Source organism: Bos indicus, chromosome 6 (genome assembly GCF_029378745.1).
Source record: "Bos indicus isolate NIAB-ARS_2022 breed Sahiwal x Tharparkar chromosome 6, NIAB-ARS_B.indTharparkar_mat_pri_1.0, whole genome shotgun sequence".
Lineage (NCBI taxonomy): Eukaryota > Metazoa > Chordata > Mammalia > Artiodactyla > Bovidae > Bos > Bos indicus.
The window spans coordinates 44,893,659-44,911,457 of NC_091765.1; the positions used below are offsets into that span (position 1 = coordinate 44,893,659).

Consider the following 17,799-nt stretch of genomic DNA (forward strand, 5'->3'; position numbering starts at 1 on the left):
CCAGTAAAACTACTTTTCCCTAATTCAGAGATGCACTTGAATTAGAACAAAGCCCACCATACAACAGATGCTCAATAAATTAGTTTATAATTGATGGTTATATAATAATCTCTAAAGACCAGATTTGTTTCCACATCTTACCTTCAACCCTAAAAGAATATTTGGATTCATTCATTCATTTCATATTGACAATATCAATGTTTAATTCATTGTAATTCAAATTGTAATTGTAATTCACATTGTAATTCAAATACTGTATTAAAAGGGACTTCATTAAACTAGCTTTATAAGTCCATTTTAAATTAACCAGGTTAACTGGTTAATAAAATACAACAATTTCTCACAGTGAAAATCTACCACCACTATCAGCAGCAGCAAGAGAAGAAACGTTGACTTAGCACTTGCTGTGTTACAGGTATTATTCTAAGGGACACACAAAAATTACATATTTGATTTGAGAACAATCCTAAGATGTAGCTGTTATTGTCAGCTCCATCTTCTGAAAAAGCCGTAAGCTCAAGGAGGTTAATTAACGTGGACAAAGTCACAGCCAGTAAGTGGCAGAACTAGGACACAACTAGGCACTATGATCCTAGAGTCTGTGCTCTACAATGTTTCCTTTTGATTCTCAAGTTTTTAGAACAAGACTGCCTTGTAGAAATTCACTCTGGAAACTCTAAGTAGTCATGCAGCTGGTCCTTCAAACTGTTTCCTGAGGTCCCAAAGAATCTGCTATGGCAATGGCTGGTAAATCCTCCCCAAGTAGCAACCTTAGAGGTTCTGTTATACTAGGCTCTTGTATTTGTTATGTACTTTTAGGTTCTCTTTCATCTTCTCACCTCGATTGCCTTTTGGAAATTAAAAAATTCCCCAAGTTTCTGAACCATGTTCTGTGAAATAGTACTTCTTTAGTTGGTTTGTTCAAAACATCTCTCCCTTAGGTTTTACAAAGGGTTTATCATATCTTAAAACCCAGGCTGTTTATTTTCCCCATCACTCAATTAGATCTAGACTATGTCCTATCTTAATTGTTCCTGATTTCCAGAAGCTTGTCCTTAAGTTATATAAAAGATAAACATCTCAAGATGCTTACCTACTCTTACAGAGCTAACAGCATGTGTCCTCCAAGAAAGAGCTGCAACACTTTCTGCTTCATACACATTATCCCAGACTGAGTTCCTAGCCTTCTGACAAATTCCAAAACTGAAATGAAACTGATACTTAAAAGCAAACAATTCAGAATAAAAGGCAAATTATATACACCAAATCAACCTATCACTGTACCTTCTCCACCAAGGCAAGTTTAAACAATCAGGGAAAATGTCTTTCTGTGAAAACTCTACCCTTTCCACAATTATGTTCACTGATCGTGTTCACTGCTAGTGTACACTGTAGTGACAAATTTTCACACTCCTCTGCTGCCCCTTCCATGTCACTTTTTTTTAAAAAAAAGGATCCATGCACAAGTATACAGATACAAACTCCCTTCCCAATGGGTTTATGTTCCAATCAGGTTAAGAAAAAGAATCAAACCTATCTTTGATTATCCATACTGTCTATAAACCTGTCCTGAACCATCTCAAAACTGATCTGCCTTAGAAATGCTGACTTACACAAATCAGTGTAAGTAATATGAAGACTACAGTGCCTTCAAGCAAAAAGTATGCTTTTTTTTCCATTCAGGAAAAAAGGGTTTTTATTTTTTTTTTATTTCTTATTTTTTTTTCCCGCCTGGATGAGAAGTTCCAGGCATTTGGGGTGTGCTCCTGCTGCTGCACAGTGAATTGGACTGATGCCACTCCAAAAAGGGTTTTTAAAAATGGTGTTCCATGTGCCTAAAGTCTGTACCCCTATTGCTACTCCTGGCAAACCATTACTTTTACTTCAGTTCTTGACTGAAATTCTGCCTTCTCTTTTCCAACCTCAAGTGAATTCTCAAATCATGCTTTCAAATACACTCCAAAATTCTTTCAAAGCCTAATCACAATTTGAAATTTTATATTTACTGTGTATTTGCTTAATGTGGACGGGGCCAGTTTTACTTTTACTACTATACTTAGCACTGCCCAACACACAGAAGGTACTCAGTTATTAGCTGACTGAATGAATGACTAAGCATTACTTGCGTAAGTTAAAGTTACTAGGTTCCCTCGGTATCACGATCTCTCAGTAATTTTATAGTTTGAGGAAAAAACAAATAGGAAGCATATCACCAAAAATAATAGTGAAATTAGCTACCAAAATAATAATGTAAATATTAAATATTTTAACTACCTCATTGAGGTACCCCCCGCCCCAATAACTTCCATTCCAAGATGGCCAAAGGAACATACGTACATTGCAAAAGCAATACTTTAGGAGAAAACAAAGATGGGAGCAGGCAAACACACAGCAAATTATAAAAACCATTTAGCAGTGGTGGTTTTGAAAAGTAACTTGCCTACTGGGACTGGATAGCTATTTAAGGCTAGTTTAACACAGTGTACACAAATTTACACTAGATCCAATCCTAAGTAGAGCAATATTAAGACCCATAATGTAGACACTTATGTGTCCCAAACACTGGAGAAACTATCTTTGGACCATTAGCGTATAAAGATGAAGCTAAAGTAGCCTCAAACAAATTAATTAGTAAACCAGCATTTATGTAGTGTACACAATGAATCAGGAAGGATATGGTTAAATTCTCAGCTCCTCAAGCAGAATCTTTATGAGTTAGTCCTCATCACCATCCTTCTACAGTGAAGATTAAAGGCTTCTTCTGGCTACAAAGTAGATACATAGGCATTTTATATCTACACATGAAAACAGTTAATGTAGGGCTCAATGGAGGGCTCAAATAGTCATCTGATACTTGTCTGATGTATTCACTCTTCCTACCCAATTAACTACATAACTAATTCTAAGTTAAAGCTTTAGCTATTTTGAACATCTGGGTTCTCAAGAAACAAGTTGATGGATGACTACACAAAATATATCTAGGGATTCATAAGACACTGCACTTAATAAAGCACTCCCATTAGTTAAAACTACCACTCACTCCATACTAATAGGATGTGATATCACTTAAAGACAATACTAGGTTACCTTCTAGCTCTTCAGAAGATTCCAGAAGAAATTCCAATAAGCTTACCCTATAAGAATTAAGGTTTCTTTTTAAATTTAAATAAAGCCTCTAGAAACCATTCCGTAAAAAACATCACAATGCCAAAGACAGAGCTCTCAAATCTGTTGTCATTCTTTCCCTATTAACTGAACTAAAATCTTTCCCAAGCACGCATCTTTTGAAAGCCTACCACTTCCTACTATAAACATTTATACATTTTGCCCTAATATTGCATGTAACTTTCTCATCTCCCAATTCCTAAATTCTGCTCTCCCTGCTCAACTATGGCTTACTTAAAAAAAAATTCAACACAGTAAATCAAATGTCATATTGTTTCTCCTAAAGGTGAGCAAAATCTGCACTTTATTATCCTCAATTCCTTGACATTATCTAATCTTAAAGTAATAAAAAATAAGTTTAGATTTTAGGTAACACTTTTGTCAATTATACTGTATTTACAACTGATAAATACCATGACTGTCACTAAAAATTTATTCAGTAAAGATTAAGGTCTAAGTCAAAAACACACCTCATAAAGTCATAAAGACAAGCTGACTGAAGTAAACACTTAAGTTCAATTACTATTAACAACTAATTAATAAAGCAATTGGAAATTATAATAAAATAATAAATCAAAGAAAATGAGATGAGATCTTAAAGGTAACAAGGTTTTGATTATGGAAAAAAATTTTAAGTTGTGATAGCACAGTTACATTTAGAGAAATCTTATTTTTGAGACAGATGCACTGAAATATTTACAGATCAAAAGTATATGAGGCCTAGGATTTGCTTCTTATTTTGGGGGACACAGAAATGGGTTGAGATATGGATGAAATAAGATGAGTCAACTCTGAAGATGCAAGACAAATAAATATAAGTTTATTACAGCATTATTCTACTTTTACATACATTTGAAGTTTTCTGTAAAATACATAGCTTCCCCTGTAACGCTGTATCAAAGTCTGCCATCAAAGACTCCTGTCACTGTCTATGTAACATCTTACCCATCACTGTCTTCTAAAAACAACCTCAGGGGGAAGACTGTATCAAGACAAAAAACTCATTTTAAAAAAATGAATGAACTGTCATACACATACACACGGAATAAACAAAAGATTTTCAAAAGAATTACCATCAGGCAACAAACATCACACTATTTATGCTGAATGCAAGTGTGAAGATGAAGATGAGAAATCAGGGAAGTTAAAGTATTAGAAAGAAGCTCAATATGGTTGTCAATCATATTAGAAAGAAGTTCAATACGGTATAACGAAGAGGTTTTTGAGGAGACTCTAATAAGAGTGTATTACAAAAGATTGCTCCTTTTAGTTCAAAACACATCCATGGTAACACCAGTGTAATTAGTATCAAAAGCCCTCTACCCCAAATAAATCATATCCCTTCCCATACATCCTTCTTTCTACAAATATTTTTCCTTTACTAAGATATATCATCTACCTTTCTGTCATATTGAAATGATACACTTCACCTAAGATATAGCACCAAGTAACTAAAATCTGACCTACGAACTTCAGTGTCTACTGAACAGCTATATATATTACTAACAAAAAAAAAAAGAATCCATATTAAAAAGTCATCTAGTAAGCATAAGAAGGTTTAATCTGGATTATTCTAAAACTGGATAACTTGAGACTCCACTAGCAAGGTCTGCTATCTGGTGGCAGAAAACTAAAAGCAGAAGGGAAACAGTGTCCATTTTTAAAGACAGTACTTACTTAAGAATGGTTTTTGCACTACTGCAGTCTTCAAATCGAATGGAGTAACCAACTTCCTGGCCCAACATCACATCCATTTCATCAGCAACTCTCTGAGCCACACTCATTGCAGCCACTCTCCTGGGTTGGGTACAGGCAACTCCTCTTTTGGGTCCTGGTAATGATCGCATGTACTCCACACACCACTGTGGAATCTATCAAATAATTTCACATTTAAATTAATTCTACTCTGCCTACACATCGAGTATGTTTAACATGAAGTGTTTTATCTCATTCTAAAAATTTAAGACAAAATTCAATTTAGGCACATCACAGTTATTATTTACGACTCCAACTTTTAATAGCATGAGCTCTCCAAGGCAAGGAAAGGTCACAGACAACACTGATATGATGTAAACCACACCTCAGTGAGCTAAGTACACTGAGCTGAATATGTTGTATGGTATCAATGTTCCACCATCAAGCATTTTTCTATACACAGGGGGAAAAAATTCAACTTAGGAAAATTCTAAGTTTCTAACAAATGTTAGTTCCCCAAAATATTCTAAGAAACTGTTAACTTAAATTCTTATACAATGTCAGTTACAAAGTAATGCACATAAAAGTAGAAATAATATCTATTTGCAGTTATAAAGTTGCATCTTTCAATTCAATTCAAATTTGTTATGTTAGGGATTTCCCCGGCAGCCCAGTGGTTAAGACTCCACTATTCCAATGCAGGGAGCACAGGCTCTATTCCTGGTTGGGGAACTAAGATCCTACATGCTGTGAAGCACATTCAAAATGTTAAAAAAAAAACAAAACAAAAAAACAGCTAAGTCAAGAGAATCTAACTCCTATCCTTTTCCCCTCAGAAGTATACACAACAGTAACATCCTAAAGGTTAATTTTAGGAAGATCTTAAAATTAACTCTCAATCTCAAACTCAATAGAACCTAGAGAAGTAGCAATAGCACTTCCCTGAAGGAGTGCAATGAAGGGTACAGAAGGGGAGGGGGAGACCAACAGATATAAGCAGCTGGTTGTTGCCATGATGACAGTGCATTTCCTGGCTGTTTCATTATCAACAGAAGCTCAGAGATCCTCTAATTTAATGGTTCTTTCTCCACCCATCTACCCGAAAAAGAACCATGGGAAAAATCTTAAGTGCTTACTACATTAAACTGGAACCCACTGCTACAAAGACACAATGGGTCTCCATCAAAGCCCTCAAGTCTATCTGGTTTTAATGTTACAGGAAACATGGGAATTTTTTTGGTATAGAATTTGTACAGTGATATTTGAAGAACACTGGCTGTTGTACTATTATTGCATTGTAGTCAGGTTTTCTGCAATTTTGGGATAACTGCTGTCATTGACAAGTATCTGAAAGGGGAAAGGAGAGATTATGCTGCTTCTCTAGGAATGTAAATATGCGTATCTTTAAAGGACTTAAAATGAACACAAATACTAAACTAAAATAGAAGGGCATCTCTGGGCTTGTAAACCAACAGATCGAAGTTTATGTGGCTTTCCAGAAAAGTTTTATATGTATCTTCATTTCAGCAAACTGCCTACAAAGGCAAAATGTACTTCATATGATCAAACAAAATGGAATTCAAATAAACATTCATTGGTCAATTAAAGTTATTAAAACTTAATTCAGAACTCTCAAGGCAAGAACATTCACAGATTTTTAAATTCACTCTAGTGAAACAAATAGCTTACTCCCACTTTAAAAATAAGATAGGAACAACTTTGGCTAATTCATCAGTTTTTGAACTTTTGATCTCAGGACCTCTTTATACTTTTAAAATAACCCAGGATACCCAACAACTAATACATTCCTTGTGTTAGGAAATTAAAACTGAAAACTTGTTAAAATATTTATTAATTCCTTAACAGTAAAACCCCATTCTATGTTAGCCTTAACAGTTTCTATGAAGAAAGTACATCCTAAAAAACAAAATTTAGCAAGAGACTACACTGTTTTAGATCTGCTTATCTCTAATGTCTGGCTTAACAGAAGACAGTTAATTGCTTCTATTTTGAATGTACTACAATATTTGTTTTAAGTATATAAAAAAATCTCAGGAACTCTGAAAGGATTTCAGGAACTTCCAAGGTTTCTAGACAAGATTTGGAACCTGGCTCCATCAATATACCTATCCATATTTCTAAGAATAGCATTAAGAAGGGAAGTACATCATGAAATATGCTACTGACTTGCTCAAGCCAGATATCAGTTCTAAGCCATCCCTTCCCTAAGCTTCTTCCCTTCCTTCAATTGTGACCATCTACCTAAAAACTGATCCATAGCCCTCAGTCTCCTTGTTTTATATATCATCCTGAGTGATTTATTTATTCTTGTCATACATAAATGTCAATCCCAACCCTAGTCCTACACCTGACCTTATCATTTCACTTGAAGAATGGCTGATTTTTTGGTATCCTGAATCCAACAAGTTTAAAACCAACACCACTTCTCACCTTTCTCCAAATACTTAAAAATCCCTCCCATGTCTCCTACTCAACAATAGTAACATCTTAACTCCAATCTGTCTTTTTTTTCCTGGCTACACAGCATGGGAGGTCTTAGTTCCCTAAGCAGGACTGAACCAATGCTCCCTGCAGTGGAAGCATTGGGTTTTAACCACTGGACTGACAGAAGTCATCAACCTGTCCTTTACTCTCCATTCTACCACTCTATACAAAATCAAATTTTATGACTTCCTACAAAGCCTGTCATCAAAATTCTCACTAGACGGGACATTTCTATAAAATTCCTTGTCATTTCCCTTCAACCTAAAGGTTCTGCTGGCCCCTTGATCTACAGCAAGAAAGCTACTGTTTCAGTCTCCCCAGCCCCACCTCCGTCTCCAAACACACACTACACACTCTGGCCAGGGGATATGCTTTCTCTTCTCTCTAAACATATGCCCTTTCTCATGCTGTCCCTTTGGCTGAATTAGCTTTAGTTTTTTATTTGGCTATAGTATATGTATACCAAATTGCAATGTACAATGTCTTCACTATCAATCTCAGTCAAAAGTTAAACTACGGTAGATTTTGTTTGGAGAATTTCATTTTCTGCCAGGCACACACACACAAAAATTACTCAAAATGGCTGACAATTCTTAACGGTTTTGAGTCAAAATTCAGTAGAAGTATGCCAAAAAAAATATTTGCATCAAATTCATTATTTGAAGAGTTCCCTTCAAATCCCCCAAATGCCCTGCAACCCTAAGTATCCAAGTATCTTAAGTATTAAAAACAAACAAAAAATCCCAAGTAACAATCCAAATAATCACAAACCTCTTGTTCTGAGTTCACCTGACCTTCTTCTCTACTAACTGCTTCTAAATAAGCTCATCTCTGAAATAATGTTAACCATGTAAGACCCCAGAAGAGCAATATGAAGTAACTTTGGCTATGAGACAAAGGTAAAAAGTTTTAAATACTGAACCCAATCATACCTACTATGTAGTTTAGGGCAACCTACTAAACCTCTCATAAATCTCAATCTCCTTTTGCTCATCTGTAAAATGGTAACTAACAACTTCCTTGCATGGCTGCTGAAAAAATGCATTAATACACAGTACACAGTGCCTGGCTTTACTCAACTGCTGATGAAACAAACTACATAAACCACTGAAATAATTATTAAAAACATTAAACTAATAAGTTCAGAGTTATATCGTTCCATGTATTTAATTCTTTAAATTTCCATAAGGTGATAAAAATAAAGCAACAGTTTTAGTTTCTAACATCAACACTGCGTTTCCTCCACTTTAAAAGAAATATCATATTAACGAAAGCTCAGTCTTTTAAATAACAAAAACTTTCAATTTGGGTTGCTATTGTAAGTCTTCAAAATGTCTCCATGAAATAATTAATAATTTGTGTCATGTAACCTTAAAAAAATGTTATCTTGCAAATGCAGTACACTCAAATGTGAACACCTATCATAGATAAATATGGAAAAACAGGCCAGTAGGAAACAATGTAATTATTTCAGCATGAGGAATAATAAATTCCAACATTTTCCCGAATTTTCCAAATTTTCTACAATAGCCAGGGGCTACTATTTTTGTAAAATCTAAGAAATGTTCTGATAGGTCAGGATCAAGCATCTGAAAATACAGTTACCTCACTTCTCAAGAGAATGCAAGTTAAAAATTACACTGAAATACCACTTTCCACCTATCACATTTGCAAAAGTTCAGTAACACACTCTAGTGGTTTCCCACATCTGTTCTAATACATGCTCATGGAAGGGTAAACTATGTTGCCTATTGCCTATGAAAGGCTATTTGGCTGTATGTACCAAAATTACAATTAATCCTCCTCTGACCCAGCATTATCTGGAAATTTATCCTAAATACATACTTGCCCATGCAAAACAATCATCAGAAACAGCCTAGATGTCTATGATATGGGCCTAGCAAATAAGGGCTCATCCATGTTTGAGAAATATCCTAATTACTAACACAACACTAATATGTACGTTTAGTTCAGGGGTGGGGAGGATGGGGACACTACTGGATGGAGATCATAAGTAAAGAGATTTTACTTAGCTCTTCTACTTTTTAAAAAGAATAGGTATAATTCACGTAGTTCAAAACAATTATAAAAACAAATGAAAATGACAAAAAAAATCACTCCAATGGTTCAGATCTCCTCACCTTGGCACCCCCAAGTATGTACCACCCCAAATTCAGAGTGGGTGGGAGAGTGTCACTGTCATAATTTACATAATAAAACGGGGGGGGGGTATCAAAACCAGTACTGCTGTTTTCCCAAAGAGACTCAGGAAAATAGGTACTCCCTACAGAATCTCCACCCTGTAAGTCACTAAAAAGTGCTAGAGAAAGCAGCTATGCCTCAAAATATTCTGACAGCCCAGCCAATGAGAATAACTGCCAGGACCAAATTCACAACACTTAGTAAACACAAACATTAATAAACTACGTACCATGGTATGCAGTAACTCACCTGTGTTGTTTTACCAGACCCAGTCTCACCAACAAGTACAAAGGACTGATGTCTAACCAGAATATCTGTAAACCTATCCTTGTATTCCCAAACAGGGAGCTGAAGTCGTTTCTTCAGAATATCATAGTATCGAGGTGTGTGGGGTAAGTTGGTAAATGGATTAATGCACTGTGGAAGTGACGTGTGTCCTGCATGTCCGGTGTGTGTTGAATGCGCAGAATGTGTCGAATGTGTTGAATGTGCCGAGTGGGTTGAGTGAGCTGAATGGGAAGCTTTTAAAGGTGGTAATCCAGCACTGATAAGCATAGCATTTGTCGAAGCTCGCAATTCCTTCTCCTTTTCTTTCTCCCTTTCCCGCTCTCTATCTCCTCTATCTCTTTCTCGGTCTCGATCTTTAGACCGATCTTCACGGTCACGGTCACGATCCCGATCCTTCCTAAAAATAGAAGAAAAAAAAATCTTACAATTCAGATTCCAAATTCTATGCAAAATGTTCACAGCAGCATTATAGTCACAAGAAAGTAAAAGTCCAAAAACCAAATAAATAAACTGATATAAAACTCAAAAGTATTAGAAACAATGAGAAAGAACTTTTAATCAAGGATTCTCCATGCCTCATTCATAACCATCTTTCCCTTCTTTGATGATGATTCAAATTCTGGTAACAACAGTGTCTCTCCACCTTTTACCCATCAGCTGAAGTAACACAAGAATTCGTTTTGCAAGTAAAATCCTTACCTTCTTAGAAGTTAAAGACAAAGGGCAGCGTGGGAAAAAGGCAGGGACAAATTAGGCAAAGAGAATGGCATCAGTCCTTCCCAAACTCTCCTTCAGGTTATGTGAAAATGTATTTTTGCACTGAAAGTGTATTTAAAACTTAACAAGAAATAAATCTTGTTGCTTCAGCCTCAAAGATAATTCCACCTCACATTACAGTCACACAAATATGAGTTGAAGAACAAGTAAGTTTGCTTTCTTAAGTTATAGTTTCCAGATTTTGTTTAAAAAGCATATATTACTCTACAAGAAAACTAAAACTTTTTACTCTGGTTTTCACTGTTTACTCTTGCATCTGTCATTAACAGCAATAGTAAAACATTGAAAATACTCTGTAGAACCTATGTATATGTTAATCATCCATAAAGTGAAAAGTAGCCCATTAAAAAAAAAATCATGGGTTACTATTAAGTTATTTAAAATTTTAAAATCATGCAGATGACCAGTATATTAATCTTAGGTCATTTAGTCAATTCTATTATCTACTTTTAATTACTAACTGTTGTGTCTTAGTCGCTAATTTGGGTCCAACTCTTTGACTAGAGACGATCCCTAATACAGTAAGAATTTTAAAGTTATCTATGTTTATTCATTCTACAAATCTAGTGTGTGTATGTGTGTGTGCTCAGTCGTGTCCCACTCTTTGACTCTATGGACTGTAGCCCGCCAGGCTCCTCTGTCCATGGAATTTTTCAGGCAAAAATACTGGAGTGGGTTGCCATCTCCTACTCTTGGGAACTAATCTGGTTTACTTCAGACCAAATTCTACAGCAGACAATGTACAAGGTATTTGGACTCAGACTTGAAACAGTGAGGCAACATGGAACCATGAAACAAGCTGCTAAATATGTCACTGTTCCTTATCCACAACACACAAAAGTCATGAATTTCTGATGCCCCAATTATCGGCAGCAGACAAGGGAAAACCATTCACTCTCTGTAAGAGCATATCGGCTGGGCAACAGTTACTCCCCTTAGGAGAATACAGCTAAAATGCTGAACCCAGCATGAGTTACAATGGTTCCCCAATTACAAAAAATGATAAAGCTGACCAATTTTATTTGTTCTTGTCCTTTTGAAAATAAAATTCTATTCTACAGAAACTTGCCTAGAGAGAAAAATCTTATTACACGTACACAAATATTCACACACACATACTTTTCACATAAAATCTTTTCATACACGTATCTATAAAAAGTGATTTCTCCCTTCTCTCATCCCAGTGTTCACCTTTTACAGAACTATAAGATATACAAGCTAAAACTGAAACTTCTCATCCCATCTGGCATAAAAAGAAAGAAATCAAAGGAATCTAAAGGATAATCTACCTAGCATACAAAATGAAGCCCCACCAGTTCAGAACTTAAGCTTCCTGGCCTAACTTCAAAATAAACCACCAACCATCCTTTCTTGGGAACTCTGTCTTCAAATGGGTATATCTTTTCTCCTTTGCTTTTCATTTCTCTTCTTTTCACAGCTGTTTGTAAGGGCTCCTCAGACAGCCATTTATTTGTATCCAGTCCCATCACTTCATGGCAAATAGATGGGGAAACAGTGGCTGACTTTATTTTGGGGGGCTCCAAAATCACTGCAGATGGTGATTGCAGCCATGAAATTAAAAGATGCTTACTCCTTGGGAAGAAAGTTATGACCAACCTAGACAGCATATTAAAAAGCAGAGACATTACTTTGTCAACAAAGGTCTGTCTAGTCAAGGCTATGGTTTTTCCAGTAGTCATGTATGGATGTGAGCTGGACTATAAAGAAAGTTGAGTGCAGAAGAATTGATGCTTTTGAACTGTGGTGTTGGAGAAGATTCTTAACAGTCCCTTGGACTGTAAGGAGATCCAGCCAGCCCATCCTAAAGGAGATCAATCCTGGGTGTTCATTGGAAGGACTGATGTTGAAGCTGAAACTCCAATACTTCAGCTACCTGATGTGAAGAGCTGACTCATTCGAAAAGACCCTGATGCTAGGAAAGATTGAGGGCAGGAGGAGAAGGGGACAACAGAGGATGAGAAGGGTGGATGGCATCACCGACTCAATGGACGTGAGTTTGAGTAAACTCCAGGAACTGGTGAGGGACAGGGTGGCCTGGCATGTTTTTCAGGGGCCTTCTTCACCAGAAACTTTATTACCAAAAACCACCACAACAGAGGAAGGAATAAATACATTCTGAAGACACAAAGATTAACTGCTGACCACATACTGGGGTTTAACTCTGATGTAAGTGTAAAAGGAGCACCAAGATCACAGTTGCATATCCACCGGAAATATATAAGCCTCGGTGTACTAATCTGCAAAGTGAACAGTATTAAGAGTCTTAAAACAAGAAAGCAAATTCCATCACCTTGAAATATTGCCTATGATTCTAACTCTCTAACTTCAACAGGACAGGGAAGATAAAAGGGCCAGTTAAGGAGGGCTCAAACTCACCGCTTCATAAATATATGTAGGATATTGTATATATGCGTGTTTCCTTTTTAACACAAGTACTCTTACTATAAAGGAGTTTGTTATTTAGAAGATTTACTAATTGAGGTCTAATGCTTAAAAAACCAATTATCAAAGCAGTGCACTATAATCACTTAGCCACAATACTGACAGGAAGAGACACAACAGGACACAGTTGTTGAGCACAGGGTTCAGTATTCTATCTCAGCTTAATCCTCAGCCTCAGCACTTAAGCTAACTATATAATCAGTTATTTCTTTCTTCATCAATAAAAATCTCATGGGGTAATGCAAGGATTAAATGAGTTAATATACGTAATGTGCTTAAAATAGAGCCTGGAACATAATAAATATCCAATATAACATTGGTTATCGTATTTTTTAATTTAAAATACCAGGTTAAAATTCTACACAGAATAACAGAAACGCTCTAAAGATGTAACCTGTTTATCCAAGTATTTTAAATAAGCACTGCTCTTAATCTGGCATTCTCACTTTCCAAGGATATACTGGACTTTTAAGATATATTACTAAGTACACATAAGGATGTTCATCGCACTTTTTACTTAAAAGACTGGAACACTACCCAAAAAAATCAGTGAACAGGAAACTAGTTAAATAAATTATGATACTCCTTTACAAGTGGAATACTATGCAGCCAATGAAAAGAATAATGTATATCTATTCCACAGCTTATGACACATTTCTGGGTGAATTAAAAAAAAAATCAAAGCCTAAATAATACATATTAAAAGGCAGCAATGGAGAAGCAGACGTAGAAATCAGACTTGTAGATACAGTGTGGGAGGGAGAAGTTGGGATTAACTGAGAGTAGCGTGAAAACATATACATTACCCTATGTAAAATAGCCAGCTAGTAGGTATTTGCTGTGACACAAAGAACTCAACCCAGGGCTCTGTGACAACCTAGACAAGTGGGATGGGGCGGGAGATGAGAGGGAGGTTCAAGAGTGGGGGACATATGTATACCTGTGGCTGATTCATGTTGATGCATGACAGAAATTAGCCCAATACTGTAAAGCAAGTACCTCCCAATGAAATAAAAGAAAAAGATCCTATGGCTATCAAATATTATAGTTCATACCTGTGAATAAATATGCAGACATATAAGTAAAACAAATTTTCATCAAGAGATTAAATAAAGAAGGGGATGAAGGCATCTGAGAATTTTTTGCCTTTTACTTTACTTTTACTTTACATTTTTATGAATGGACATTTCTTGTGTTCCCTGGGGCAAATTATTTAACCTCACCTACATTGCAAAACTTCAGTGAAAAAAACATATACACACACACACACACACACATACATATATACACACACACACACATATAGTACCTAAAATATTTTGGGAACTACACATATTATTTTATCACTATATTTGCTTCACATTTTTAACAGAAAAAACTTATCAGGCAGTAATAACAAAAACAAATATTAAGATGAAAAAGTCCCTATTTTCAAAAATTTTTTCCATACCTCAACAGTAAGTTGTCTCTTGGTTAATAATTTTACACAGAAAATGTTGTGAATAATGGAAAAAAGAAAGTCAATATGTAACAGAAACCTTCAACGTCTCTACCTGACTCCAAAACTAAAATATAGCACGAGTAAACAAAGCCAAATATAGTTAGGAGCATGAATCTGAGTATAATCTCTCACTGAAATTACCTTCACTTCTCAGGAATGGGGAAAATGGGACATTCATGTTTGGCAGTGGAGTTCACATGACCGACAAGCCTACTCTCCCAGGTAAAGCCACCTGTTAACTGTAACTAGCAGGGCTTAAAAAAAAAAAAAACCCTGCAAGGCTGCATGACAGTAACAAAAGTAACTTAAAATTATTAAATGGGGTAGGGGGTGGGAATCCCAAGCACTTACAAACACTGTAAACTCACTGCTAGAGAAAGTTCTATGAGAAATGGCATTCAGGTGACATAGTAATTACTATACAAATGCCCCACCAAAACATCTCAGAACTTGAGCTTTATTTCAAAGATGAACTCTCCTTCATTTAAGGTAGATGTCATTTATAATACCCGGGTGAATCATAAGTTCACCATCAAAGACCCGAAAAGTTAATATTTTTACTAAAGAGGCCAGATTTACAAGAAAAAAGGCGCAAATCCGTGTCCCTATCATGGGACCACTAATTCCAAGCATTTGAATGGTGCACATACATCATAATATAAGTGAATTCATTCGTTTACAATGTATTTTTTTTCCAATTTCAACTCTGTGAGAGAGATTAAGATGCTAAGTTGCTCCTTAACCAGATGACAAGCAACTTATTGTTGCTTCACAGGAACAAAGAACCAAGTGTTCCCTACTTTACTAACCCAATATAAATGTCATTAAAATAGGCTGTAATGACTCTGAACTAGTCATGTCTGTGTGCTGTATTGGAAAAAGCAAGAGGCAAATCAAAAGATCAAGGTTCTAAATTCAGCTGTAAACTGAAAGGTTGCACAAGCCACCTTAACAACTCTGGATCTCCATTCCCCATCCCTTGAGTGTAAACAATTAAACTCTCTTTCAAGTCACTTCCAGGTCGAAAGAGTTCGTGACGTGTAAGGAGCTAAAATTTTGCTGTGTGTGTTGGGGGGAGTGAGGGTCCACTGCCGAAAACGACAAAGCTGACATGTAACACTGCAAACTAAAAAATTTACCAGATTAAAATCTTACATACTTATACTTCCCGTATTCAATACATGAAAAGATATCAAAAAGTACACCCTATCCTGGCTTATACTCCCCAGACACCTCAATCAACCCAAAGGAAGGACTCTGAGTGAAGAGAAATTCAAAAAAGTTATACACACTTGACACAGCGATTCTGCACAAGTATACACACAATAATAGGCAAAATTATGCAAAGTACTGAAAGTATCCAGACTTTCAAGTCTCTGCCTGAATTATTCAAATAAATCTCTGTACATCAGGGAAGAAAGTACACACTGAACAAAAACTTATTTTCATGCAATTGCGAAAGTCAATTGTTAAATTCCTCTGCATCTTGAAGAAAAGGCTGAGTAGAAAGAAATCGGAAAACACCTGTGTATTTCAACTCCCAAGCAATCTCCCCAAGGGCGACATTTTGCCGTTTTAACTACTAGACACTTTTGAAATGGGTCTTGTTTCAAAAGCTCCTTACGAAGGAGGGCGGGGAAGAGGGACAGAAAACAAGAACTCACAGGAAAAAGAGAGAGAGAAAGACTATCTTCTAATATCTATCCCAGGGATAACCCTGTAACTACTGTTTCGGCCAAAGCAGGAAATAAAGGAGATGGCGGGAGCGTGGGCAGAGAGCGGAAGTTTGCCTCGTACCTACTTTGAAGTGTTTGAATGGACCGAGGCACGCGCTCTCCCGCCAAAGTATAAACTCAGCGGCCCCAAATCACCAGCTGCTGCCCAAAAGGTATATTCCACAGTTTCTATTCTCAAGGCGGGCCCTCTACTCTCCCACCCGCCGGTAACTCCTCGTCTGCACGCCTCACTCAACTTCCACCACCTCCACCCCCGCCTACACCAGAATCCACGCGCTTCTCTCACTTTTCGGCCTCCGCTTCTCCCCTTGCTGGGCACTCAACCTCCCGCCAAGGCCCTCTTCCAGACCCCGCTGCCCGAGAAGTACCTAGTGCCCTTGGAAGCGACTACTCCTGCCGCGCCCTCCCCCACTCTCTCCTCCGGATCCAGGCCTTACCGGGAGCCCAGACCACGAGGTCCGCGGTTCCCTCCCGTCCGCTCCCCTCGAAGTGACTCTCGCTCGACTCCGCCCGGGGAGGAGGCGCCCCAGTGACCACGCCAGGCCTCTCCGCTCTCCCGACTGGGCGGGCGGCGGCCGCGCCACTCAGCTCCCCGCGCCCTTGCCGGGCCGAACGCCGGGAGTGGCACCGCTCTCCCGTGCCCCGCCGCCAATGACCCAAGCCGAAAGGGAAACAAAGCGTCGGGCCCCGGAGTCCGCTCGGCCTGGCCCTCCCTGGCCCGTCTGCCGCCGGGACCCCAACAAAGCCCGAGCCCTTGCCTCGCGCCCCCGGCCTGGCTTACCCATCGGTCCCCGCACGCTTCTTGCCGGAGGGGTAATCCTCCCCCAGGTCCAACCGGTGTCGCTTAGACATTTTCGAACTCTTCGAGCAGGCGGTTATGAAGGAAGGAAAAAACAAACCCTGGCGGCTCTATCGGCGCAGTCGAGGGCACCTACTAAACTCTGGAGGACCCCCACCCCTCCCGCTACAACAGCCTACACCGTGCGGCCGGAACCAGGAGCTAAAATGGCGGCGGCGACGAGGGCTGGGCCTGCGCGCGCGCTTCCGCGGTATGATGTGCGTGCGTGCGTCTGTAGTGCGCGCGCGCGCAGCGGAGGCGGGAACTCCAGCCCCGCCCTCTGCCTCGTGGGCCCGCCTTTATTCCTCCGTGCCTGTCTTCTCCCTTTTGCCACCACTTTCCGCCCTCTTGCCACCACTTTCCGCCCTCTTGGTGGGTACTAGGCGGGTTGAGCCTTTGGGTCTTTCATGCCCCTCTGATTTTGGAAATTGAGAAAAGAGAAAGTCTAATCCTGGGTAGGTGGTTCTATCCATCTGTATTACCCTGGCATTAGGGGGACAGAGCTAGGACTGGAACCCAATTATAACTCCAGGTCTGGAACTTGAAACTGCTGAGCTCAGCTGCAGTGAGGAAACTGAATTGAGAAAATTTCAAGACTTACCGTAATCAGTTTTGCCTTTAAAAAAATT

At 38.1% G+C, this 17,799-nt stretch overlaps 1 protein-coding gene across 1 annotated transcript in view; it reads right to left on the reverse strand.

Annotated features, from left to right (window-relative positions):
- Positions 1 to 17,350, reverse strand: part of DHX15 (DEAH-box helicase 15) — a 53,964-nt gene extending 36,614 nt beyond the window's left edge. Inside the window, exons 1-3 of the mRNA XM_019962524.2 lie at positions 17,114 to 17,350; positions 9,817 to 10,252; positions 4,843 to 5,036 (exon numbers count right to left, since the gene is read on the reverse strand). Of these exons, the coding sequence (XP_019818083.2) occupies positions 4,843 to 5,036; positions 9,817 to 10,252; positions 17,114 to 17,184 (701 nt within the window). The 5' untranslated portion in view covers positions 17,185 to 17,350. The remainder of the gene's footprint in view (positions 1 to 4,842; positions 5,037 to 9,816; positions 10,253 to 17,113) is intronic.
- Positions 17,351 to 17,799: the final 449 nt, after the last annotated feature.